The sequence below is a fragment of the Schistocerca gregaria genome, chromosome 11 (genome assembly GCF_023897955.1).
Source record: "Schistocerca gregaria isolate iqSchGreg1 chromosome 11, iqSchGreg1.2, whole genome shotgun sequence".
In the NCBI taxonomy this organism is placed as follows: Eukaryota; Metazoa; Arthropoda; class Insecta; order Orthoptera; family Acrididae; genus Schistocerca; species Schistocerca gregaria.
Genome location: NC_064930.1, coordinates 149,624,043 through 149,651,893, shown reverse-complemented (window position 1 = coordinate 149,651,893; position 27,851 = coordinate 149,624,043). Strand labels below are relative to the sequence as shown.

General features: G+C 45.5%; 1 protein-coding gene across 4 annotated transcripts in view; it reads left to right on the top strand.

The window, feature by feature from the left end:
* The window catches only part of LOC126295474 (amyloid beta A4 precursor protein-binding family B member 1-interacting protein), a 498,949-nt gene that overhangs the window by 271,364 nt on the left and 199,734 nt on the right, over nt 1–27,851 (top strand). Inside the window, exon 1 of one of the 4 annotated variants that reach the window (XM_049988014.1) lies at nt 15,670–16,968. The exons of the other annotated variants lie outside the window; for them this stretch is intronic. Coding sequence (XP_049843971.1) covers nt 16,825–16,968 — 144 coding nt within the window. The 5' untranslated portion in view covers nt 15,670–16,824. Of the gene's footprint in view, nt 1–15,669; nt 16,969–27,851 lie in introns of those variants that run through there. 4 annotated transcript variants of the gene reach the window in all.

Below are 27,851 nucleotides of genomic sequence, written 5' to 3'. Positions count from 1 at the left end.
CGTTTTCGAGATGGAAGTCTCACCATGGGCACCATTCTTAATGGGACCACGTACACATGCAGTAGTTTGTCGATCGGCAGATTCGCTTTATTTTATAATAGCTTATTAGTAATGCCCAGAGTTTAACATGTAAACGGTCTTTCCTTATCAGATAAGCATTATTTACACTTACTAAAACCTCGAATATTCCGGCTATAGATATCTATATTTAATTTTGTATTTTTCGTTATATAGATACTGTATCGTAGATTATTTTTCAAGGAAGATATCTTTTTTTTTTAAGTTTGTGTTTAACGTCCGTTTACGACACAACTCACTCTTATAATATGTGAAGAACAAACAATGGGCGTGCCTTCAGAAAAAAAAACGCTTAAATGTTGCTCAGGAATGCGTTTGTAAAAGTTAAGAATAAACTGCTGGTTCATTTGATTATCTCATTGTTGCCTCATTTGCTGTTGTTAATTTCTACCATGTGTGGGTGTAGAAATAAAAATAAAGATACCTTGTACTCAATAATTGTAAGACGGATATATAACAATTTTGCACATCTTCAACGAACAAGATTTCTTACGGAAAAACACACAATTTTTAAATTTCTCATTATTTTTTAATTTTGGTTCGATTCTCCTTCAAAGTTTTTCATTGCTCTAGTTAATCCTGTAATTCTGTTTACATTTGTTTTATATCATTTTTGCATTTTATCGATATTTTGCGGTTATTTTAGTGGTAATTTTACAGGTATTTTAAATCATACATAACTGAGCCATAAAGTTACAGGTATTTTTTATATTCGTAAACTGAATGAATTCTCACCAGGGGCATCTGCCCCCCCCCCCCCCCCCCCACCTTCATCTGTTGCTGTATCACGCGTGCTGCGGTATCTCTTTCATTCTTCACGAACTCGTTTCGTGAGCACCTCTCAGAGATGACGTTATCACTGGGACGTAATCGGTAGGTGGAAAGGAATCCCAGCAGCAGCGTCCCGAGAGAGTTTTGTAGGGCCGTCACTGTTGACAGTGTACACGAGCGATTTGCTGGGTAACATCGGAGGCTGGGTGACGGCGTTGGCGAACGGTGCTGTCATCTGGAGGGAGGTGGTTACGACACAGTGCGGTGGCGAAATGCTGGAATACCAGCAGAGGGTCGAGAAAAGCTCCAGGAGGATACTTAGTTAGCTACGTGTTCCATTGATCAATCTCGCGGTAACATTTATGGCGTGGAAGATCCTAAGTGCATAATAAACGCACACATTGAAACGTCCCCTTAGAAAAATTATACATGACTGTGCTTAAGATGACACACAATATTTGTAGCCCAACGAAATCTGACTTCGAAAAATCCCTACAAACGAATGGCCCTGACTAACAATAACCTATGCCTTTCACGAATCACTGTTTCTGATGGACACACGTCCAGATCGTCCGTTCTCAAAACTCCGCCATCTCTCCCCCCACGTCGATCACTGCTGGCGGCTCACCACAGCGCTACGTGGCGTTTCCAACATAAAAACCTAAACAGCCTACTTACAACATGTATCGAGGTTTAAAAAAAAAAATTAAAATTATTGCCTACCCTATTCCCTTAAATGGCTCAAAGTGCACACATTACACTTCTAGATTTAATTATTCCTTCTGGCAGTTGACCCTCAAGGTCAATAAATACGACGCACTCTGCGTAAACTGCCTCCGAAATGAGGCGAGCAGTTCAGTACATATTTGACAGCTCGTTTGTGTCCAGCGTAAAATGAAAGACTCGGACAGAATCCCTCGTTTTTGAGAAAACTTCCCCTAAAATTTACGAAGCGCCGTCGACTCAAAACAGACGGGACCATTCATTAATTAAAACTTCCGGGGTCATTTTTCACGGACATAAACACATCAGAGGAAGTGTTGCATCACTCCCGTTCCCAGAACTCCTGAACAGAGGTGTTGACTGTGGCTGTTGTATCACACACACAGTCCCTTTGACTGTTCAGAGATGTCACTAAACCCGCCCAGACACGTAAACAACCGTGCATGTGCAGCGCCTGTTAGACGGAGGGGGTCCGACAGCAGATGAGTTCCATTCATTCCCCCATGAAGGAGGTACACGGCCCGTGTTGTCTGGAGTTCAACCGTGCCTAGACGGTCAATACCGAGGTTCGGTCGCGTCCGGATTGTTACTTCGTGCCAGGAAGGGCTCTCAACAAGGGAAGTGTCCAGGCGTCTCGGAGGGAACCAGAGCGATGTTGTTCGGACACGGAGGAGATACAGAGAGACAGGAACTGTCGGTGACGTGCCTCGCTCAGTCCGCCCGAGGGATGCTACTGCAGTGGGTGACCGCTTCCTGCGGATTAAGTCTCGGAGGAAAAAAATGGTTCAAATGGCTCTGAGCACTATGGGACGTAACATCTGAGGTCATCAGTCCCCTAGAACTTAGAACTACTTAAACCTAACTAACCTAAGGACATCTCACACATCCATGCCCGAGGCAGGATTCGAACCTGCCACCGTAGCAGTCGCGCAGTTCCAGACTGTAGCGCCTAGAACAGCCCGGCCACTACGGCAGGCCGGATGTCTTTTATATATATATATATATATGAGGTCTGAAACGCGTAGCTTAAGAGCTATTAGCAATTATTGATCTTTGATACTGTGAAACAAATCTCTTCTACTGCAAGCTCTTTGGATTGCATATTTTCATATCCCTGAATTCCGACCATCACTAATGAAATACCATTATATAAGAGAGAAACATTCCACATGGGATAAATATACTAAAAACAAAGATTCCATGACTTACCAAACGGGAAAGCGCCGGTAGACAGGCACAATTTATTCTCTGCTGTGTGTCTACCAGCGCTTTTCCGTTTGGTAAGTCATGGAATCTTTGATACGAGGACATTTACTTACAAGCGCCCCTATTATGCCGTCCTTTTTTCTCGCTTGTATAATACAAATGCGAAACACACGCTAATATATATATATATATAAGTAAATGTGCTCATTCCACGTCAAATGGCTCCTTTCGCACGCTTCGAGAGGTAATTACGTGAGGAAATGCAGCTAACCTGCCGCATGTGTGTGTAGCTTTCTTTAATCGAAGGACGTACTTCTAGTTTAGGCACCCACAAATTCCTTAACACCTCGAGCTCTCCGCCACAACGACGTTTGTCATCGGCCGCATTTTGAATGACGCTGTTGCCGTGTGCGACAAAACATAGCTGCCGCTTGTTCCCAGTCGGGTGTTTACCTTTAAGCAGGCAAGAGAACAAAAGAACGTGCACATAAGTATTAACCGAGACGGCTAGGGGGCACTTGAAGTGGATGTCGTACTGTAGGAGGCGGCGGCAGCGCTCTGAATTCAGCCCCATAGCAGACGTCACGATGACGAGGACGTAGAGGACGGGAGGAGAAAGCCCTGAATCCCGTCCCTGCGTACGAATAAACCTGAGCGGAAAAACCTGCCCGCTTGCCGAGTTGCCTCAGGTACAGGGGTCCAGTCCACGGCGTACCACTTGGCCTGCCAGTAATCTACATCTACATCCATACTCCGCAAGCCACCTGACGCCGTGTGGCTGAGGGTACTTTGAATACCTCTATCGGTTCTCCCTTCTATTCCAGTCTCGTATTGTTCGTGGAAAGAAAGTTTGTCGGTATGCCTCTGTGTGGACTCTAATATCTCTGATTTTATCCTCAATATCTCTTCGCGAGATATACGTAGCAGGGAGCAATGTACTTGCTCGACTCCTCGGTGAAGGTATGTTCTCGAAACTTCGACAAAAGCCCGTATCGAGCTACTGAGCATCTCTCCTGCAATCTTCCACTGGAGTTTGTCTATCATCTCCGTAACGCTTTCGCGATTACTAAACGATCCTGTAACGAAGCGCGCTGCTCTCCGTTGGACCTTCTCTCTCTCTTCTATCGACCCTATCTGGTACGGATCCCACACTGCTGAGCAGTATTCCAGCAGTGGGCGAACAAGCGCACTGTAACCTACTTCCTTTGTTTTCCGATTGCATTTCCTTAGGATTCTTCCAATGAATCTCAGTGTGGCATCTGCTTTACCGTCGATCAACTTCATACGGTCACTCCGTTTTAAACCACTCCTAATGCGTACTCCCAGATAAGTTATGGAATTAACTGCTTCCAGTTGCTCACCTGCTATATTGTAGCTGAATGATAAGGGATCTTTCTATGTTTTCGCATCACATTACACTTGTCTACATTGAGATTAAGTTGCCATTCCCTGCACCGTGCGTCAATTCGCTGCAGATCCTGCTGCATTTTAGTACAATTTTCCATTGTTAGAACTTCTCGACATGCAACAGCATCACACATGTGGATAAATTAGCAGCCCAACACGTTACGTGCGTGACAATGCTTCCACGGGTACTTGTGCCGCTGTGTCGTTATACAGTAAATACGCTCCGTTTCCTACATTTCACCACACTTTTCTGCTCACGCGGCTTCCCTGCGTACACCGGCAGACAGCCTCACCGCTGTCAGCTGCACTGCTTCTCTTCGTGCGTCGCGCTGACCTCTGCAGACATAACCCTCACGTTTAGGTAGAGCGCTTTCCTCGGCAGCCATTCCCGCCGTCACACAAAGAGGGCTGTCACAGACTTAGAGGCAGCAGTCGAGTGAACTTGCCAAAAAGATTCTGAAGCCAACATCCGATGAACATTTCAACGTGTCGAGACTTTGCTGTCATCTTCTGGCCTTAAAAAAATCTTCTCACTATGGAAGGCGTGTTCTGACACTTGTAGATGACGCCAAAGTCAGTCGAAGCCCGTTGTTTTAAATATTCGTGCGAGCTTGGCTTTAGAATCTTATTAGCAAATAAAACAGACAACTGTCTTCTCAAGATCAGAACATTCTGTCAGCTGATTGTTGGTTGGTTTTTTTTTTTGGGGGGGGGGGGGGGGGAGGGGACCAAACGGCGACGTCATCGGTCCCGTCGCATAGGGGAGGGTGGGGGAGGAACACGGCCGTGCCCTTCAGAGGAACCATCCCGGCATTTGCCTGCAGCGATTCAGGGAAACGACGGGAAACGCAAATCAGGATGGCCGGACGCGGGATTGGACAGTCGTCCTCCCAAATGCGAGTGCACTGTGCTGAAACACTATCAGTTGAGTCAACGTAGAAGAGCGTATTTACCTTTTTGTGCGAGGCGAGTAATTTATGAATATGCGGTCGTTTATACGAGATAATTCCACTTTGTTGTTGATGTTGCGGTCTTCAGTCCAGAGACTGGTTTGATGCAGCTCTCCGTGCTACCCTATCCTGTGCAAACTTTATCTCACGGTACCTACCGCAACCTACATCCTTCTGAACGTGCTTAGTGTATCCATCTCTTGGTCTCCCTCAACCATTTTTACCCTCCACGCTGCCCTCCAATACTAAATTGGTGATCCCTTGATGCCTCAGAACATGTCCTACCAACCGATCCCTTCTTCTAGTCAAGTTGTGCCACAAACTCCTCTTCTCCCCAATTCTATTCAATACCTCCTCATTAGTTATGTGATCTACCCATCTAAGCTTCAGCATTCTTCTGTAGCACCACATTTCGAAAGCTTCTATTCTCTTCTTGTCCTAACTATTTATCGTCCATGTTTCAGTTCCATACATGGCTACTGTTCATACAAATACTTTCAAACAAAAACTTCTGTGTGCCTTACGAAATGCCGACGCTGCTGGTGCGGTCTCTGACGTCCTGTTCCTTTTACTAAGATCTCTTAATGCTACGAACATACGTAAATATTCATTTAAAGCTCACGATTTTGGAATAACAGACATAATGTCTGCAGGGTTACCGCAATCACTTTTTATACAATGTTATCACGTCTTCATTGGGAAAATGTTTATTCAGATGGCAGGTTTCGGTTGCTCTAGAACCATCTTCAGACCTGCAATTTCGGTTACAGCGGGAACCCGTCCACACTCAGTAACCTTGACACGCTGCATCACATTCACGCAGCATGTCGAGGTTGCTGAGTGTGGACGGGTTCCCGCTGTAACCGAAATTGCAGGTCTGAAGATGGTTCTAGAGCAACCGAAACCTGCCACCTGAATAAACATTTTTCCAATGAAGACGGAATTGTAAGTAATATTTAAGCTGACGAAGCGGGCATATTTTGGTCAGTAGTTTTAAGTTGAATATTCTCTTTCAGATATATTGACAGCTTTAGCAGAATTTTACAAATGTGCCTCTCGTCAAACAGAACGCTTTTTCGATCACCGATTACCCGTCGCTCTATAAACCGCCAGTTTCTGTTAACCGTCACTGCAGTAACACCATAATAATACTGTAATAACAGAATGCTGTAAGGTGCAGTGACGCGTTGGCTTTGTTTATTTGCCCTGTTTCAGTGGGAAGTGAGTGTACCCGCCCGCCGTAGGATGGCACATAAAATGTGACGTGCTAACACGTCTCCCCCTCTTCTTGCCTCTGTCTCACTTGTGAGTCAACAATCACCACTGGACCGGTTTCCAGTTGGGGCGAGAAGACCGCAATTGTCGCAGTGTATCCCTAACTTTTTGCAGTGCTGTAAACGTGATTGGAAATGCTACATAACAATATTGCAGATACGAATAAAAAGAAAATCCATCTTAAAGTCACGACATAGCAAAATTTCAGAGTACTTTGATCTGTGGAGTCTAGTTTTGAAATGAATTTTACGCCAAGAAGTGTTTCCTCATTTGCGTTCCTTATCCGAGTAGGATATGACTTAAAAATTAAAAAAAAAGATCTACATACGGCTCCGTGTGTCTCCTGGACGACACGCCGTAGGGCTGCAAATGGCCTCACCAGACACTGGCAGACCCGTCCATCCTTGGGACCTAGTTGACTGCTGATCGTTCTTTTTTGGGAACCGTTCATTTTTCCTCGTTCACCGCTGACTTGTGCTTGGTATATGGTTCTTATGAAAAACTGAAAACTGGTAGTGTAGGTGACTGAAGGATGGAGGGCACCGAGAAGGGGCACTTGCCTCCCCCCTGCAGTACAGAGTTTTTATTCAGTGCAGAATGCTTACACACTTGCAGAACTACTTTCTGTGATTCTGCAGAACCTCTCGTTTAGCCAACCGTAGCCTTATGTCGCTGATCGCAGGGAAATAATATAGGGTGGCGCAGGGAAAACCGGCCCCGAGTTCAGACTGCTCGCCAATTACGGACGATGTGTTGCCCGTTACGAGCAGACACAACAAACAGACAAACACGTAATAATTAGGCAGTGAAGAAATAACAAGCTAATGCAAGCAACAATTGCGAAACAACCGATGACGATGTGTAGGGAGCTGGAGAAGAGGACATGAAAATCTCACGCGACGCGCATGGCCTATAGCTCGTGTAGTCTTGTAAACGAACTTAATAGACCACAAGTGTCTTCTAGAAAATTCTTCGTTTCGACTTCCACTACATAGCTATGCTACGTTTCAACAATAATCGTTTACACCCTATATATACTTAACGTTCGTAGGCGAAGTACAGACTTCATGGAAGCATAAAATAAAATGTCGTCTTCTCATACTTGCGTCACACGCTTAGTAAAAATTTAGTTATTCTGTTGCATTATTAAAGTTAATGCAGCAATAATAATAATAATTAAGTTCGCAGTAATAAAGTTTTTGGTTTGAAAGCTCCTTCTGAACAAATGTTTTTGAGATAATAAGTAAATACGATTTTTTTTCAAAGAAATCTAACTAGCAGGGAAATCAAATTGGAAACAACCAAATAATTACATCCTTCCTAAATGCAATGTTTCGTATATTGAAGATACGCGAAAATCGTTTTATATGAATTTTCTTACACTAAAAATTGAGCAAATTATTGAAAGTTTGTTGCTAAATCAAGTCGATGAAATCAAAAAATATATGAATGAAAAAAAAACTTGCCTTGTTATAAGTATGTCTTCTGCTGTTCATCGATATAATGAAGTGAGATGATATGCACTTTTCTTACCTGAAAAGACGTACCTATTACACACAGCGTAATTTACGTAACTATAAAACACTTTTTGATTGCCGGTCGTGGAGGGTGAATAGCCAGAGCAGAGTGCAAGCACAGTTTGGAACACACGTAAAATGGGCGAGCGCAGTGAACGAGACGAGCAACTGGATGCTGAACTAACTATAGAGGAGCAGTCGGCAGTGGAAGTGAGGCAGGCGGCCGTGCGAAGAACGAGGGAGGCCCAGACTGAGGCTGAGGCGAGCACGCGACCGAGGCTCGAACGAGAACTGCCCAAGTGAGCGCCGCGACCGAAGTGGACCAGTGAACTAGTGAACAGATCGTTCCTCGGAATTCGTTCCCCGGTCCCTTCGTTCATCTAGGTGAACCGTTCCTTGGCACCCGTTCGTTCGCGGGCTGCCTCGCCTGTTCCCTGGCGCTCTCCGCCAACTGATCACCCCAGGGCTGGGGTCTGAAGCTGCCAAGTGAATAGAGCCCTGGGAGACACACCGGAGGCGTGCGCTTCCCTCGGGATATGTTCCCGCCAGACCCTTCTGCCCTCCCCACCATCCACGACACTCCACAACCAGGTGCCACAGCCAACACGGCATCGCCAGTAGCTGTGGGATAAACTGCGATTTTCCGGTAACTACGATTTATCGCGGTTAACGAATTCACAACTTGTTGTTGTCGTATTTAGTCCTGAGACTGGTTTGATGCAGCTCTCCATGCTACTCTGTCCTGTGCAAGCTTCTTCATCTCCCAGTACCTACTGCAGCCTACATCCTTCTGAATCTGCTTACTGTATTCGTCTCTTGGTCTCCCTCTACGATTTTTACCCTCCACGCTGCCCTCCAGTACTAAATTGGTGATCCCTTGATGCCTCAGAACATGTCCTACCAACCGATCCCTTCTTCTGGTCAAGTTGTGCCCCCAACTCCTCTTCTCCCTAATTCTGTTCAGTACCTCCTCATTAGTTATGTAATCTACCCAACTAACCTTCAGCATTCTTCTATAGCACCACATTTCGAAAGCTTCTATTCTCTTCTTGTCCACACTGTTTATCGTCCATGTTTCACTTCCATACATGGCGACACTAAAAGTACTTTCAGTAATGACTTCCTGACACTTAAATCTATATTCGAAGTTAACAAATGTCTCTTCTTCAGAAACACTTTCCTTGCCATTGCCAGTCTTCATTTTATATCCTCTCTACTTCGACCATCATCAGTTATTTTGCTTTCGAAATAGCAAAACTGCTTTACTACTTTTAAGTGTCTCATTTCCTAATCTAATTCCCTCAGCATCACCTGATTTAATTCGTCTACATTCCGTTAACATCGTTTTACTTTTGTCGATGTTCACCTTATGTCCTCCTTTCAAGATACTGCCCATTCCATTACTCAAAATTTACAAATAAACACTACTCATTTTTGAAAAGTTTATTTAAAAACCCAAAATTGTAACACTGTCGCTACGGCTAATGGATTTTCCGGTTCCGTAACCGGTTAATAGCAGAAAATAAAAAACTTATTGTAACAGAAACCAAACAAATACGGAAAAACACAGGGAACAGTCTTCAACCGGCCCGGTTTTTCCAGTCCTAGGTTGAGTGCGAAGCGACGCAGGTCGGAGTCCGTAAAATGTGATTTCAAAGCTCTGACAAATCATATCGAAAAATACCAGTTACTGGAAGGTAACATTAAGAAAAATAACGTATAGGGAATTCTTCAGGCTGTTTTTGCCCTGCGTTGCAACTACAAAAAATGCTGTTTTTTTTCCTCACCAGACGCGTTACGTTTCATCGAGGTAACGCTTCATCAGTGACGTGTAATTATGTTATTTACATTTTTATTTGCTTTAAGATTAAAAACAGTTCGTTAAGAATATGTTGATTTTTACTTGGCGTGATATTGCTCGATTTCTCTTACATCGGGCCGGCCGGAGTGGCCGTCCGGTTCTAGGCGCTACAGTCTGGAGCCGAGCAACCGCTACGGTCACAGGTTCGAATCCTACCTCGGGCATGGGTGCGTGTGACGTCCTTACGTTAGTGAGGTTTAATTAGTTCTAAGTTCTAGGGGACTGATCACCTCAGATGTTAATTCCCATAGTCCTCACATGGGAACCTCCACATTGCACCCTCCTCAGATTTAGTTATAAGTTGGCACAGTGCATAGGCCTTGAAAAAACTGAGCACAGATCAATCGAGAAAACAGGAAGAAGTTGTGTGGAACTATGAAAAAAATAAGCAATATATACAAACTGAATAATCCATGCGCAAGATAAGCTACATAAAGGTCAATGTGAGCTTAGGAGCGCCGTGGTCCCGTGGGCAGTGTGAGCAGCTGCGAAACGAGCGGTCCTTGGTTCATGTCTCACTTCGAGTGAAAATTTTAATTTTTTATTTCAGACAATTACCAAAGTTCAGCCACTCACACATAATCAACTTCGCTCTCCAAAACTCCAGGACGTGTTCAGATTTGCTTGGAAATATGCAGGATTTGACGGTCTACGCAAAGAAAAATTTGAAAACGTTAAAAACATGTTTTGACAGAGCACAGGGAAAACTGTGAAACTTGCATTCATTTGTTGCAGTTTATGTGACAAACTCTTATGTTTTCACCTTTTTTGGGAGTGATTATCACATCCACAAGAAAACCTAAATCGTGCAAGGTGGGAGGATCTTTTTACCATTCGCCAAGTGTACAAGCTACGTGGGTCGACAACATATTCCTCTCATGTGACGCACACGCCGTCACCAGTGTCGTGTAGAATATATCAGACTTGTTTTCCTGTGGAGGAATCGGTTGACCTATGACCTTGCGATCAAATGTTTCCGGTTCCCATTGGAGAAGCACGTCGTTTCGTGTACTAATCGCACGGTTTTGCGGTGCGTTCGCCAAAGCACAGACACTAAACTTATTACAGTGAACAGAGACGTCAATGAACGAACGAACAGATCATAACTTTGCGAAAATAAAGTAAAAATTTTCACTCGAATGAAGAGTTGAACCAAGGACCTCTCGTTCTGCAGCTGCTCACGCTAAACACGGGACCACGGCGGTCCAGAGCTCACACTATCCTTAATATTGCTTATCTTGCGCATGGACTACTCAGTTTGTATATATTGCTCATGAGTTTATCAAGGCCTATCGACTGTGCCAGCTTATAACTAAATATGAGGGGGGTGCGATGGGGAGGTTCCTTGTCAGGAGAGGGGCCGCCGCCTCGTCACACACACACACACACACACACACACACACACACACACACACACACACACAAGCTCAGTTTGTATATTTTGCTTATTTTTCTCATAGTTCCACACATCTTCTTGCTGTCTTCAGTTTTCAAGGCCTATCCACTGTGCCGGCTTATAACTAAATGTGAGGAGTGTGTGATGGGGACGTTCCCTTGTCAGAGCCATTTGAACCATTTTTTTTTCTTACAACGGGAAATACCGTCTGCTAGCACAGCGTTGTTTTTCTGCGTTGGATACTGATAAATTTATGCTTATATGGATATGGTGTCTGTTCTTTCGGACTCTTGTGTGTTCCACGAGCAGTGAGTGTGTCGGGGTGGTACAGTACGAATGTAGTGTGTACATACGAGGTGAGAGCGTGGGTCTCGCGTGAGGCTAGCGCGAGTGAGTCCCTGCAGTCGCGCTATCCTCTGTGCCCTGGGTGGAGCAGGTGGAGCCGGCACGGTAGCAGGGTTAGCAGCCCTATTTAATAATAAAAAAAAAAACTGAGCTAATGGATCAACAACGAACTGGAACGGGTGTCTTGCTGCGTCCGCCCCGAGCAGATGCGACGACCTAAAACGAACAAAATGAGATTATTAAAAAAAAAATGGATAGAGCGTCTGCCGTGTAAGCAGAAGATCCCGGGTTCATTACTCATTTTCGATCTTAAAGCAAATCCAAATGTAAATAACTCAATTGCAGACCACTATTGGTGCTCTACGTCAGGGGTCTCCAAACTACGGCCAGCGGGCCAAAACCGGCGCCCTTAGCTGGCCGGACATTTGAGTCCCGAGGCCTATCGCGGCCAATACACCGCAAGATTGTCGGAGCTCTACCTTCACAAAGCGGAAGGTCACGGATAAACTTGTGCCTATCCACAATAAACAGACAGACCGCGCTCCGTGCGATAGTAGGAAAAGAAAACGGTTAGCGGACTAGTTTGGCGAAAACATTTTAAGTAAAAAAAAATTCTGTGCATTTTATTCTACTCACGAGTCGGGTGCAACTTTTTCAAATGGACGCCACTTCGGCGACTGTCTTTTGTAATCAATCATTATGGAAGATGCTTCTTAAGCAACTTTCTTTACGTATTTCGATTTTCAGATTTTCCTTGTGTCTTCGAATTCAAATTTTGAATTGTCCCACACATACTAGTAGAGCGCATAAAACACTAAAAAACTCGTGAGACACTCGCAACATGACGCAATCACGCAGCAGAACTATCAAATATACGCTCTGGCTCTGCTACTCGCTACGAGACTACATAACTAAACTTATTGATGCGTTGACATACTCTACCTGTGTTATGTCTCGTAGTAATATTGTTGCTACCAGTGATTTTGAGATTTCGTTAACTTTGTGAAGAACGTGCATTGACAAACTTTTTTGTTGGTGAAATTCGCCAGAATAAAATATGCCAGAAATTCGGCCATGTACGTCCCCCAATCAAAATTATGCAATTAAATAAAAATCGTAGTTCGTTTCAGTGCTAGCTATCCCAACAACCTTAGACTTTTGCGATTTCATCTTTCCTTTAGACTTACATTACGGTGATCTTGGAGTGCTAGGATTGTTTAACCCTAGGACACTCAATCCTTTTTTTCTAACTTGGATGCCTAAGGGGAGGGTTCGGCGAGCCCGCAGATGTTAAATAAGTTTACTGACGGAAAAATTAAAACTTCCAAATTGGTTTATGTATCTTAACTAAAGCATCGGTTTATAAATGTTGTTAATTGTTATAAATATCGGATTGAGTGAATAAAAAATTCACATAGTACAAAATACAGATGTGTTCATATACAATAGACTACAGAGTCCTCAACTTCAAGGCAAGAGACACACTTAACAATTTTTTCTGATTGTCTGTTGCACACATGTTTATGACACTGCCCACAATACTGTTTTCGTTTACGTAGATTGTTGTACTTGTTCTTCTTTGTTTTAGCTTCTCTGCCACAAATATGGCACCGACCTTTCCTTGCAGGAGGCTGGTGTGCTTCTCTTGTCACTTCTTTGATTTTCTTTTGTAGAATACTCTCTATTGATTAAAAAATTTGGTTAGATAACCCTCTTGCATTGGCACTTCTTTCTTCTACCTGCAATTTTACTAGTTCCATCTCACCTTGAAGTGGATAAAGTTTCCGTTTGTTTTGTTTCTTTTCATTCCATCTCGGATGTTGCTGGACGAATATGGTGTTTGCATTGACAGCACAAATGTCGATGAGAGTAGAATACAGACAGAGGTCATCTGTTTGTTCCCCTCTTGCAGGTGTACATATGCACCATTTGATCTCTCTCTCTCTCTCTCTCTCTCTCTCTATATATATATATATATATATATATATAATCAGAACCCCGCTGCAGCCACTGCCGAGTCTGGGTGCTGCCGACTCCTCTCCATTTGGCTCGGTCCTCAAACCACTTTTCTTCACTTGCTGCCAGGTCACACCTCTCCTTTCAACAGATATTCTCACTCCGATTTTCCACCGTGTTCTTGGGCGCCCTCTGGGTCTTTTCCCATCCATCTTTAGTTCTTCCATAATTTTTGGGAGTCTCTGCCCATGCATCCTCTTAACATGCCCCTACCATCTTAATCTCTTTCTTTCAATTTCTTCTCTCATACCTTCTTGTTTCAGGTCCTTTCTAATCTCTACGTTCCTTACTCTGTCCATTCTTGTTTTTCCCTTAACTGCTCTGAGAAATTTCATTTCCCCTGCTTGCAGTCTGCTCCAGTCCCTTTCTGTCATTGTCCATGTTTCTCCACCATAGGTGACAATAGGGATGTAATAAATAATTCTTATACATAAGGACTTTCGCTCTTTCTGAAACTTCATTATTCCAAATCAGATGTTTTATTCTTTGGTAGACCTCCTATTAATTTCGTTAGTTATTCTTCCATCCTTAGATATTTCACTCCCTAAATAAGTGAAACTTTCTACCACTTTTAGGGGTTCTCCATTCAAGATATTTCCGTTGATTCCTTTCTCTCATCCAAATACCATTACTTCACTCTTATCTTTATTTATTTTTAATCCATACCTTTTCATTATTTCCTTCCACGCATCAAGCTGTAACTGTACATCTACCTCTTTCTCACCCTATATTACCATATCATCTGCAGAAATCATATTTTTGTCTTTTTCTTTTACTATATCTTTAACTGCCATATTCATTCCCTCCATCACAACATTAAAAAGTGCAGGAGATAGAATACTTCGTAGCTTAAGTCCTTGTCTTATTTCAAGCATTCAGAGTTCCCCAATGGTGTTCTAATTCTAGAATTGTGGCCTCTGTACGTTGTCTTTATAACATTAATGTATCCATCTTCTATATCTATCTTCTTCAGTTCTTCCCAGAATCTTTCTCTGTCAACTGAGTCATATGCCTTTTCTATGTCTATAAAAACCATTACCACCCTTTTGTTATACTCCCAACTTTTTTCCACCAATTGACAGATAGAAAATATCAGGTCGATCGTGCTCCTTTGTCACGATCGACCATTTGATCAATGGTATCAGTTCCACCTTCAGTGGAATTATAATATGCATTTGTCTCGGTTTTATTCTTCTCTCCTCAACAGTGCCTTTATCTTGGTGCATTGTTGACAACATCAGTAATTTTTCACTCGGTTTGGTTTTTGCAGTGTAGGACACCAAAGTTACTAGAGGCCTACTACGTGTTCGGAACTACGCTAACTCACTGCAGGTTTACAAGATAAATAACAGCTGACGGACATCAACAATCACTTCCTCTGAAAGTAAACAGATTGTTGCGAATAACAAGATTACCAACTAACAAGAAACTAACTTGCATTGTTATAGAAATGAGAAATATGAAATCCTACTAAGGAAAATTTTCTATAGCTTGGAAGCCTGAGGGGAGGGTTTGTTGGACCCATAATAAGTTTATTTATTTTTTCTTTCAAAGCAGGAGTTTTCTATAAAATATATTGAATATTGACACTAACGTTTCATAAAATAGCCAACAAACAGTAAGTCAAAGGGAAAATGTAGTGTGAAAGTTACTTGGGCAAAAGCAGAGGACAACGAACCCCCCGCCCCCCAAGGCGTCCTAGGGTTAATCCCATAGGTAGGTCTCGGCCCTTATGACTTCATGGAGGAATCAATGTGGCCCGCACACTAGAACGTTTGGAGACCCCTGCTCCACGTCAATAAAGCGAAACGGTCTGGTGAAAAAAATCACGCATTTTTGTAGTTGCAACGACAGAACGTAAGTACCTTCGAGAATTGTACAGCAGCCACGGACACAGTATGGCCGCAGTTTAGTCCGTGCCTCGTAAACCGGGGGAGCCGCCGGCGAGATGACCTCGTTAGCTGCGGCCCCGGTTAGTTACCTGGCAGCACCTGCCCCCCTCCCCCCCCCCCCCCCCCATCCTGCACACACACACACACACGCGACCGCTGCACGCCGGCCGGGCAGAGATTGTTGGCGCCGCGACCAGTTTGTCGGGCAGTCAGTCGGAGGTGCGTGTGCTCCGTGCTCGAACGCATCTGTCGGCGCTGGTGTCCGCGATCGCCGCCGTGTGTCGGAGGAAGGAAGAAGAAGCGGGCAGAGGTTGCAGCGGTGCACCTGCCGGGCCGCGCAGCTGCCGGAGAGGGGGAGCGAGCGGAAGTGGAGGGGGGAGGCGGCAGGAAAATCTCGGCGCCGGCCGCGCCGCCTCCAGTGCAGACGCAGGTGCGCCGCCAGCTGGACAAAGGAGCTCCGCTGCCGTTACCCAGCCTTCGTTCTACTCCCACCGACTGGAAAGTTGGCCGCGCTCGCGTCCAGATATTACGTGAGCTCACCTTCGCTGCCTCCCTTCCTAAAGGAGACACACAAAAAAATAGAACGGCGCGTGTGAAATTTAGCCTGCTTCGCTCTTTCGTCAATGAACAGTTCAGTTTGTGCTTGGCATCAGTAATATCGACGCCACAGATACATTAAAAAGCATATTTTGTGTGAAATGTAGCCGTGTGAGTACCATCGCAGATGTCCGACGAGCGCCGTGCGGAACGGAACAATCCGAATATTTACTCATTCGTTAAAAATTCCTTACTAAAACTCTGACTAGTAGCACTGCGAAGAATTTCAGTAATCTCGTAATCTTGCCCTTTTTTCTGCACACTATAACTGTGTAAAGAACAGAACAGTCGGCTAGCTCGCTTCGCCGTGTTATCCGCGAGTTGTTTGTTGCCGAGATACTGCCGGCAGATATTAACTCGTGTGACAGCTGCCGAGCGCCAACGAGGTTATCGAAAAGTTCGGGAAACAACTGAAGTACGACTGTCGGTGAGACTGCGATGCTACGATTCGCAGACAATTGACGTGCCCCGTCGGCATTTCGTAACGAACAGCGAGAAAGAAAATAAAGTCGATGTGCGATTGTCGACGGGTCAGCGACAATAAGTGCTGATTGTGCTCTAGCGATGTTACGTAACGAGTAAGAGGGAAAACAAAAACATCGGTAGTGCTTCTGTGGTTTGTACTGTGAAGCGGCAGCCATTACAGACAACGGAATGGCGGGTGGAGAATCGTGTGTCGTTCGCGTGACGCGGGGTCGTGAGTGAGTGAGTGAGTGGGTGGGTGACTCAGGTGCTGGCGGCGCTCGCTTCGATCGAGCGAGACAGGCGGTGAAAGGCGCTGACTCGCGACATGCTGTGCGGCATTTCTCGGCCGCGCAGGGCGCCCTCCTGCGACGGCGGCTTCGCCGAGGACCGGGATAAGGATAAGGAAAACGGCACGGGGCACTGCAGGACCTGCGGCCGGAGTCCTGTTATGGCGCCCAGGAACACGCAGGTGAGTCTCGCTCTCCTCCCACCCCGTCTCTCCCCATTCTTCTTATTACGCCAACCCTCCGCTCAGATCTCAATTACGTCTGTTATGAATTACCAACAAACCATAACAACGACTTCGGACTTACTATTTTGCAAATGATTTGCAGTGTATTCTTATTTGAGTTTCATCTGTATGACTGCTATGCAGTTCGCACTTAATAGCCTGGCAGTGTTCCTCGAACCACCTTCAGTTTTCTCTATCACCCCACATTCTTTAACGGCGTGTAGGAAAAGTGGATGTTTAATTCTTCCTGATAAAGAGGTCTGATTTCTCTTAATTTGTTTTCGTGATCCTTCATCCCGCCGTAACGTAAAAGTGTCTTGTTTTAATGACAGCCATTCCAGCTTGCGTTCATATCCGTGACATCTCTTTCCGTATTTAGCAGTTATAAGAAACGCACTGCCCTTCTTTGAACTTTTTGATTTTTCTGCGTGATGCGGATTCCACACCCTAAAGCAACACTGCAGAAGAGGGCGGACAAGCGTAGTGTAGGCAGTCTCTTCGGTTAGACCTGCTGCTTCTTTTAAGTGTTTTGCCAATAAAACGTAGTCTTTGGTTTGACATCCCCATAGTATTATCTATGTCATCGTTCCAACGTGTAATTCACAGGTGTTTAATGCTATTTGTACGAATTATCGTGTTATCAAAATTTAAAGGATTTATTTTCGTACTGTTGTGGATGACGTCACACTCTCCGTATGGAGAGGGAATTGCTACTTTTCGTACCATTCAGATATATTTGCAATTACTTTTGACCTTCTGATGACTTGACTAGACGATAATAACTGCATCTGCAAACAATCTAAGACGACTGCTCACATTATCTCCTAAATCGTCTAAGTAGATTAAGACCAACAGAGGGCCAATACCACTTCCTAAGGAGCGTCGGATATCACTTCTGTTTTACTCGATGATTTTCCGTCAATTACTTCGAAATGTGACCTTCGTGACAGGAAATCATCATTCCAGTGGCACAACTGAAGTGAAACTCTCTAGGCATACAATCTGATTAAATCTATGTTGTGGTGAAAATTATCAAAAGGCGTCTGAAAATTAACAATAATGGAATGAATTTCAGATCCCCTCTTCATAGTTGTTGTTACTTCCTGCTAATAAATAGCTAGGCCTAATTGTGTTTGACAAGAACGGTATTTTCTTAATCCGTGCTGACTGTGTTTCGCAGGACCATTACCGTAAGGTAGTTCATTTCAAACATGTAAGCGAGAAATTATTCAGAAAAAACAGTGAAATTAAATTGAAAGTTAGTTGGAAGTCGCTAAATACATGCATTATCAAACAGTGGGTTAATTTGCGTTTATTTCGTATCTTACTTCGTCGATCATCGGTTTTGCTGCCCAAACAGTAAAAGCTATCTACTACTTTTACTGTCTGATTTCCTAATCCAGTTCCCTCTGTATCGCCTGATTTTTATTACATTCCTCCTTCCCTGTTTTAATTTCGTCGATGTACATCTTATAATCTGCTTTCGAGACACTATCCCTTCCGTTTAATTGCTCTTACAAGTCCTTCGTCGCCTGCGATTGAATTACAATGTCATCGGTAAACCTCAAAGTTTTTTATTTCTTCTTCTTTAACTTAAATTGCCTGTCGAAATTTTGTTCTGTTTAATGTATTGTGCAGTTAGATAGTACTGGTGATAGGCTGGGTGGTTGGCTCTAAACATTATGGGATTTAGAACTACTTAAACATAACTAACCTAAGGACATTACACACATCCATGCCCGAAGCAGGATTCGAACCTGCGACCGTAGCAGTCGCGTGGTTCCGGACTGAAGCGCGTAGAACCGCTCGGTCACCGCGGTCGGCTGGAGATAGGCTATACAATACTAGTTATGTTGAAATACCAGTTTCGGAACATGGGAAAAACAAATCGATGGGCCTGTGTTCTGACATGGAAGTTCGAAGCTCTGTTTTTAATCAAATTCAGTTTTGAAAATGTCCACTTCCAGTAATGTCTGCAATAATTAGAGACAGCTACACTGTTCGAGCGACCCTAAAATTCCGAACAGTTTTTAACGGCTTGTGTGTAACAGTTACTGATCGAGCAGACCGTCGAAAGTTTAGAATTTTAGAACATGTCTTTTCCTCGCGTATCATGTCATTTCTGGAAACCCAGAATCTACTCTGTAGGAATCAACATGGATTCCGGAAACGGCGATCGTGTCAGAGGCAACTCGCTTTATTTGTTCGTGAGATCCAAAAAGTATTAGATACATGCTGCTAGGTAGATGCCATTTTCCTTTACTTCCGGAAGGCGTTCGATACAGTTCCGCATTGTCGCCTGATAAACAGAGCAAGAGGCTACGGAATATCAGACCAGCTGTGTGGCTGGATTGAAGAGTTTTTAGCAAACAGAACACAGCATGTTGTTCTCAATGGAGAAACGTCTTCAGGCGTTAAAGTAATCTCTGGCGGGCCACAGGGAAGTGTTACGGGACCATTGCTTTACACAATATATATAAATGACCTAGTAGATTTTGTCGGAATTTCCCTGCGGCTCTTCGCGGATGATGCTGTAGTATACAGAGAAGTTGCAGCATTAGAAAATTGTAGCGAAATGCAGGAAGATCTGCAGCGGATAGGCACTTGGTGCAGGGAGTGGCAACTGACCCTTAACATAGACAAATTTAATGTATTGCGAATACATAGAAAGAAGGATCCTTTATTGTACGATTATATGATAGCGGAACAAACACTGGTAGCAGTTACTTCTGTAAAATATCTGGGAGTATGCGTACGGAACGATTTGAAGTAGGATGATCATATAAAATTAACTGTCGGTAAGGCGGGTACTAGGTTGAGATTCATTGGGAGAGTCCTTAGAAAATGTAGTCCATCAACAAAGGAGGTGGCTTACAAAACACTCGTTCGACCTATACATGAGTATTGCTCATCAGTGTGGGATCCGTACCAGGTCGGGTTGACGGAGGAGATAGAGGAGATCCAAAGAAGAGCGGCGCGTTTCGTTACACGGTTATTTGGTAAGCGTGATAGCGTTACGGAGATGTTTAGCAAACTAGAGTGGCAGACTCTGCAAGAGAGGCGCTCTGCATCGCGGTGTAACTTGCTGTCCAGGTTCCGAGAGGGTGCGTTTCTGGATGAGGTATCGAATATATTGCTTCCCCCTACTTATACCTCTCGAGGAGATCACGAACGTAAAATTAGAGAGATTGGAGCGCGCACGGAGGCTTTCCGGCAGTCGTTCTTCCCGCGAACCCTACGCGACCGGAACAGGAAAGGGAGGTAATGACAGTGGCACGTAAAATGCCCTCCGCCACACACCGTTGGGTGGCTTGCCGAGTATAACTGTAGATGTAGAAAAGTAGGGTAGTGCCGTGCTGGCAAACAGGCTGAATAAAGCGAACCTGCTTTCAGAAAAAATGTGTGCTCTTACCTATTAAACCCTCGTCCTATATGGAAAAAGTACTTAAGTGAATTTCAGAAGGAAGTCGCAGAACATTTGAGGAGACGTGTGGGTGCGAAACGAACCGGATAGAGCGAGGCGCGAATCCACCGCAGGCTGCAGCGTTACTCGGCCGCTCTGCAACAAACGGCCTCGTTTCCTACGTTGCGCTCTTCTAAAGTCTTTAATCGCCGGCATGTTATTACGTGACAAATCCTACCGAGGGCGGCACGTTTGTGACGAATCTTCAATGCGCCGTTCTCGTAAAACGAAGTACTGTACTTTCATAGCATCCGAGTTATAACAAGAAATTAAATACAAAAATTCCCTAACCAGCAGTACGAGGTTTCCCGTCATTTTACTGCAACAGCAGCAGTAACTACACGTTCTCGAGAGATCCTGTATGCGGTGGAGCCTAGCAAGAGCACATGTTCGTGTTGTTGTTGTGGTCTTCAATCCCCAGACTGGTTTGATGCAGCTCTCCATGGTACTCTATCCTGTGCAAGCTTCTTCATCTCCCAGTACCTTCTGCAGCCTACATCCTTCTGAATCTGCTTAGTGTAATCATCTCTTAGTCTCCCTCTACGATTTTTACCCTCTACGCCGCCCTCCAACACTAAATTGGTGATCCCTTGATACCTCAGAACATCTCCTACCAACCGACCCCTTCTTCTTGTCAAGTTGTGCCACAAACTCCTGTTCTCGCCAATTCTATTCAGTATCTCCTCATTAGTTATGTGATCTACCCATCTAATCTTCAGCATTCTTCTGTAGCACCACATTTCGAAAGCTTCTATTCTCTTTTTATCCAAACTATTTATCGTCCACGTTTCACTTCCATACATGGCTACGCTCCATACAAATACTTTCAGAAACGACTTCCTGACAAATCTATACTCGATGTTAACATATTTCTATTCTTTAGAAACGCTTTCCTTGCCATTGCCAGTCTACATTTTATATCCGACCATCATCAGTTATCTTGCTCCCCAAATAGCAAAACTCCTTTACTACTTTTAAGTGTCTCATTTCCTAATCTAATTCCGTCAGCATCACCCGACTTAATTCGACTATATTCCATTATTCTCGTTTTGCTTTTGTTGATGTTGATCTTATATCCTCGTTTCAAGACACTCCCCAATCCGTTCAACTGCTCTTCCAAGTCCTTTGCTGTCTCTGCCCAGAATTACGATGTCATCGGCGAACCTCAAAGTTTTTATTTCTTCTCCATGGATTTTAGTACCTACTCCAAATTTTTCTTTTGATTCCTTTACTGCTTGGTCAATATACAGATTGAATAACATTGGGGAGAGGCTACAACCCTGTCTCACTCCCTTCCCAAGCACTGCTTCCCTTTCATGTCCCTTGACTCTTACAACTGCCATCTGGTTTCTGTATAAATTGTAAATAGCCTTTCGCTCCCTGTATTTGAGCGATGCCACCTTCAGAATTTGAAAGAGAGTATTCCAGTCAACATTGTAAAAATCTTTCTCTATGTCTACAAATGGTAAAAAGGTATGTATGCCTAGCTCTCTTGTAAGATAAGTCGTAGGGTCAGTATTGCCTCACGTGTTCCAACATTTCTCCGTAATACAAACTGATCTTCTCCTAGGTCGGCTTCTACTAGTTTTTCCATTCGTCTGTAAAGAATTGGCCTTAGTATTTTGCAGCTGTGACTTATTAAACTGATAGTTCGGCAATTTTCACATCTGTCAACACCTGTTTTGTTTGGAATTGGATGTCGCACCAGATACGGGCTTCAACCGACCACCAGGAATACAGTGGGGCGCCTCTCAGGTTTGCTCGCTCCTTATTTCGCGTGGTGGGTCGCCTAAACGTGTTTTGTACATGACGTGACGTGGGAGAAGCCGGCCGGCGCTGGCGCTCCACGTGTGTGGCTCGGCGGGCGAGCGCGCTTGCCCTTGCCGGCCGGCGCCGAGGTCACATTCCAGCAGCCTGGAGCCTCCAGCCTGGAGCCTCCAGCGGGCGCCGGCCCGGCGGCGCGCCTCCGCTGCTCCCTCTGCTCACCCAGGCGTGCCGGAAGCTGGCTGGCTGGCTGATGTCTTCTCGTCCGGCACGTTTGTCCACTGCTGCTGCCGCCGCCGAGTTTCGCGATCGCATCGAGTTTTGTGGGAGTTGGGTGTGTGGAGGGAGGACAGATTGTGGCGAGGTCTGCCCCCCTAGCGGTAAAGGCTGCGTCACCGTGTTCACAATGCGATGCCAGCACGTAGAGAACGTTTTCGTGTAAGAGACGAAGCTTGTGCCACTCTGAAGTTACAATCGGAGGCCAGTTACTGAGATGTACCCGGTAAAAGGCATGTTTATCAAGGCGGACGCTCGAATTCGAGACCTCGGTCTTTCGTGGGCAGGTTGCAAGACCCACCCACCCCCCACCGCACTTACAGGAAACCCCCAGTATAGCCAGCCGGTCGTAGAGATGACGTAAGATGCGTAACTATGCTGGGTGGTTCTCCTCCATGCGAGTTTTGCGGAGCCCCAGGCAGCCCGCCCTCGGACTGCCTTTCTGAGTCCTCGTGTAGGGCTCCTTCTTCCTGTGTCGCCGACACGCTCTGCCTGCCTGTGTCCCGCGCAGAACACTTGTCAGCGACGTCGGGCTCTCTGCAAAGTGCACGGCTGCTTCCTGCCGTTCTAACTGACGAAGAGGGAAACTGCATTACTCGGAATAATGTTCAAAAAAGATGCCGCTAGCCAGTGTGGCCGAGCGGTTCTAGGCGCTTCAGTTTGGAACCGCGCGACTGCTACGGTCGCAGGTTCGAATCCTGCCTCGAGCATGGATGTTTGATGTCCTTAGGTTAGCTAGCTAGTTCTAAGTTCTAAGGGACCGATGACCTCTGATGTTAAGTCCCTTAGTGCTCAGAGCCAGGGATGCCGTTATGACGTACTTGTTTACCAAATACCGTAAGCTGACAGCATCTACATCGATACTCCGCAAGCCACCTGACGGTGTGTGGCGGAGGGTACCTTGAGTATCTCTATCGGTTCTCCCTTCTATTCCAGTCTCGTATTGTTCGTGGAAAGGAGGATTCTCGGTATGCCTCTGTGTGGGCTCTAATCTCTCTGATTTTATCCTCACGGTCTCTCTGCGAGATAAGCGTAGGAGGGAGATATATACTGCTCGACTCCTCGGTGAAGGTATGTTCTCGAAACTTCAACAAAAGCCCGTACAGAGCTACTGAGCGTCTCTCCTGCAGAGTCTTCCACTTGAGGGTACCTATCGTGTCCGTAACGCTTTCGCGATTACTAAATGATCCTGTAACGAAGCGCGCTGCTCTCCGTCGGATCTTCTCTCTCTCTTCTATCAACCCCATCTGGTACGGATCCCACACTGCTGAGCAGTATTCTAGAAGTGGGCGAACAAGCGTACTGTAACCGACTTCCTTTGTTTTCGGACTGCATTTCCTTAGGATTCTTCCAATGAATCTCAGTCGTGCATCTGCTTTACCGAGTTCAACTTAATGTGATCATTCCATGTTAAATCACTTCTAATGCGTACTCACAGATAATTTATGGAATTAACTGCTTCCAGTTGCTCACCTGCTGTATTGTAGCTAAACGATATGGCATCTTTCTTTGTGCGTATTCGCAGCACATTACACTTGTCTCCATACATATTCAATTGCCATTCCCTGCACCATGCCTCAATTCGCTGCAGATCCTCCTGCATTTGAGTACAATTTTCCATTGTTACAACCTCTCGATACACCACAGCATCACCCGCAAAAAGTCTCAGTGAACTTCCGATGTTATCGAGAACGTTATTTGTGTATATTATGAATAGCAACGGTCCTACGACACTCCCCTGCGGCGCACCTGAAGCCACTCTTACTTCGGAAGACTTCTCTCCATTGAGAATGACATGCCGCGTTCTGTTATCTAGGAACTCTTCAATCCAGTCACACAATTGATCTGATAGTCCGTATGCTCTTACTTTGTTCATTAAACGACTGTGGGGAACCGTGTCGAACGCTTTGCGGAAGTCGAGAAACACGGCATCTACCTGTGAACCCGTGGCCCTCTGAGTCTCGTGGACGAATAGCGCGAGCTGGGTTTCACACGATCGTCTTTTTGGAAACCCATGCTGATTCCTACAGATTAGGGGCATATTGAACACGTACTGAAAGCTATGGGAAAAACACTTTTTGAGTTTCCTGTTCATCAGAAACAAAATCGTTGTATATGTTCATTAGTTTCAAAAATATCCGGGGTGAAAATTATTTAAACCGACAAACTATGGGAGGTTGTAGGGAACATCAAAACAAATATTTTTTTCCTAGTCTCATTTTTTCCTATGAGGTGTATTTAAACCGACAGAGGAAGATTTCTCTGGCAGCAAATTAATTAAAGCAACAAAGACCTTTCCATTTTTTATGGCCAGGAGACAACACATTAACACAACCCAATTTCAGTTACGGTAGATTTTCAAAAATGCCTGCATTGACATGTAAACAAAGGTTGAACCATCGGATCATGTTCTGTCTGACACGGGCGAAAACCATCTGGGCAACCTGATCCTGTTTTGATGCAACAGGAGTTGCAGAAGCAAGGTTGCGCATCTCTCCCCACACAAAAAAGTCCAGAGGGGACACATCTGGGGATCGAGGTACAGGACCACCTCTGCCGATCCACGTTTGTGGGAACCGTCGGTCCAGGCGACTGACATGTGCCGGCGCCCCGTCGTGTCGGAAGCACATGCGTTGTCTTGTAGGGAGCGGGACGTCTTCCTGCAATTGTGGCGAGAAAATTGTAATACAGCCTGCCATTTAGTGGCCTAGGTAACAGATAGGGCCCAGTTAAACAGTCCCCAGCAACACATCAACGAAGAACCGCACTTGATGAGCGCTAGTAACTGCGGCACGTGGGTTATCCTCACTCCAAACATGCGAACTGTGCATGTTGAAGACTCCATCACGCCCGAACGTTGCTTCATCGGTAAACAACACAGAGGATGGAAATGTAGGATGCATTTCACGCTGTTCCAGGTACCACTGCGAAAACTCTGCTCTGGGTGGATAATCAACTGGTTCCAGGTTGTGGACACGCTGTAAGTGAAATGGACGTAACAAAAGCTCTCGAAGGACTGTTCTTACATTCGTCTGATTCGTCCCCGTGTTACGTGCAATTGCACGAGTGCTGACTGAAGGATCCCGCTCCACATGCTGCAAGACAGCTTCCTCGAATTGCAGCGGTCTTACCGTGCGACGGCGCCCCTGCCCAGGTAATCTGCTAAATGACCCGGTCTCACGCAGCCGTTGGTACACAGCAGCAAAGGTCGTATGGTGCGGGATACGGCGATTAGGATGTTGTTGTTGATAAACCCGCTGTGCAGCTCGTCCGTTGTGGTGCGCTACGCATTACGCACCAACCGTATCAGTGTTCTCACTCCAGGTGTATCGCTCCGTTAGTAAACAGAGACAGTGCACTACTACACAGGTGGGCAGCAGTTGGCTACAACTGAAGAGTGTAATACGGCGTCCACAGGGTTTAAATAATCCTCATAAGAAAAAATGACATTACGGAAAAATATTTGTTTCGATGTCCCCTACAGCCTCCCAGAGTCTGTCGGTTTAAGTACTTTTCACCCTGTAGATGTGCCAAATCGGGTGATTGTTTTTTATACACCCTGTTTAGTAAGAAGGTAGGCTTCCCTTAACGTCTGCTCGTGTCAGCAAGTATTTACTGAGCGAGATTACTTGCTGCGCCCGCGTTCCTCGCTTGTGACGTAACGGGTGTTGCCACAGAGCCAGATTCCACCGTCCACTGGTGACGGAAACCTCGTAACTCCATTGCGTTGACTTCTACAAGAGAAGCGTAAACGGTTTCTTAAAAAGCGATGCGGCTAAACGTGCTACTCGCGCGACTAGGTAGCAGAAGGCCTTCGGCCATGGGGTTGCTGCTTGTTTTCACACGCACATCCGGATCAGAGGTTTCGATTGCCTGTCGGCGGTCTCTTCGGTGAGCGTCGGAACTGACATCCTACTCCCGAGTGTGTGCTCCGTGCAGTACCGCTTTTCCCACTGAATGCGACACGATGTCTGGAGACGCGATGCGAAATTGTAAAACTGCGAGATGTGTCTCCTTACCTCACACAGAACCTCTGCTGCAGAACTCGAGAGTAGCACTCGGGTGGAGAGGCTTACGGCTCTGAGCACTGCGGGACTTCACATCTGAGGCCATCACTCCCCTACAGCTTACAACTACTTAAACCTAAGAACGTCACACACATTCGTGCCCGAGGCAGGATTCGAACCTGCGACCGTAGCAGCAGCGCGGTTCCGGACTGAAGCGCCTGGAATCGCTCGGCCACAGCGGCCGGGGAAGAGGCTTAGCCACAGCCAGGGGCGATGTTCCCACGGTGAATTCTCACTCTGGAGCGGAGTGGGTGCTGGCTGAGGCGCTAGAGCACAGGTCTCGATCCGGCACACAGTTTTAACCTCCCAGGAAGTTTCGTATCAGCGCACACTCCGCTGCATTTCGTTCCATAAAGTCTTCCCTTCCTCCCCCCTCCCCCTCCCCCTACCCCCCTGCGTCTTCAATAAATCGAACTCCCGCCTATAAAAGAGCCTCAAACGTCCGATCAGTTTGCCTAGCGGGAATGTTCGCGAGACAAAAAAGCACGACACACAGTAAGAAGAATACAAATGAACAATGAACAGTTGTGTAGGGAATAAGTGTTATGTATAAATGTAAAAAAATGTTTAGTTATGCAGAGTAGTGAAAAATCAGATTGCAAGTATCAGTGCCTAATAAACAAAGAAACGAAGTAAGTGCCAGCAGACGTAGGCGAAAAACAGAGCAGGAATGACCGTAAATGAAAAGCAACAATTTGTTAACGAACTGGTTTTAGATGTAGAAAAATGAAAGTATAAATATCTTTAACTACAGACCGTGGATGATCCTCTGCTTCAGTAATGCGAGACGCGTGTGGTGAGGAAAACACGCACCTTCTTGTAGTTGTAACGACGGAGCAGCTCTTAATTTTGTCTGACACACTGTGTAACAGAAATGCAACTTTTTTTTTTAGTAGCGATGTGAATGAACGCACAATTTTTGTTGTTCAGGGGCGATTGCCAGTTGTCGCACGCACCGTACAAATATGTTGCGTATACTTTCCACACATCTTACGCTTGTGTGTGTGTGTCGGCTGTAGGCAGAGGCGGGACCAGAAAGAGCGCAGCGCATCAGAGGCGACGCAGCAGCCGGCGCGGGAGGGGTTTCCCCCCACCGCGCGCTCATTGTCGCTAACTGGCCAATTAGACCGCGTTCCCCGGCCCGCTTCAGCTGGCTTCCCGTACACACACACGCACACCGCTTCATTGTGCCTCTGTACTCAACGGGCCGCTTTGAAGTACGTGCCAGAGGTTACCTTACTTTGTACGACGTGTTGCAGTTTCTTACTGCT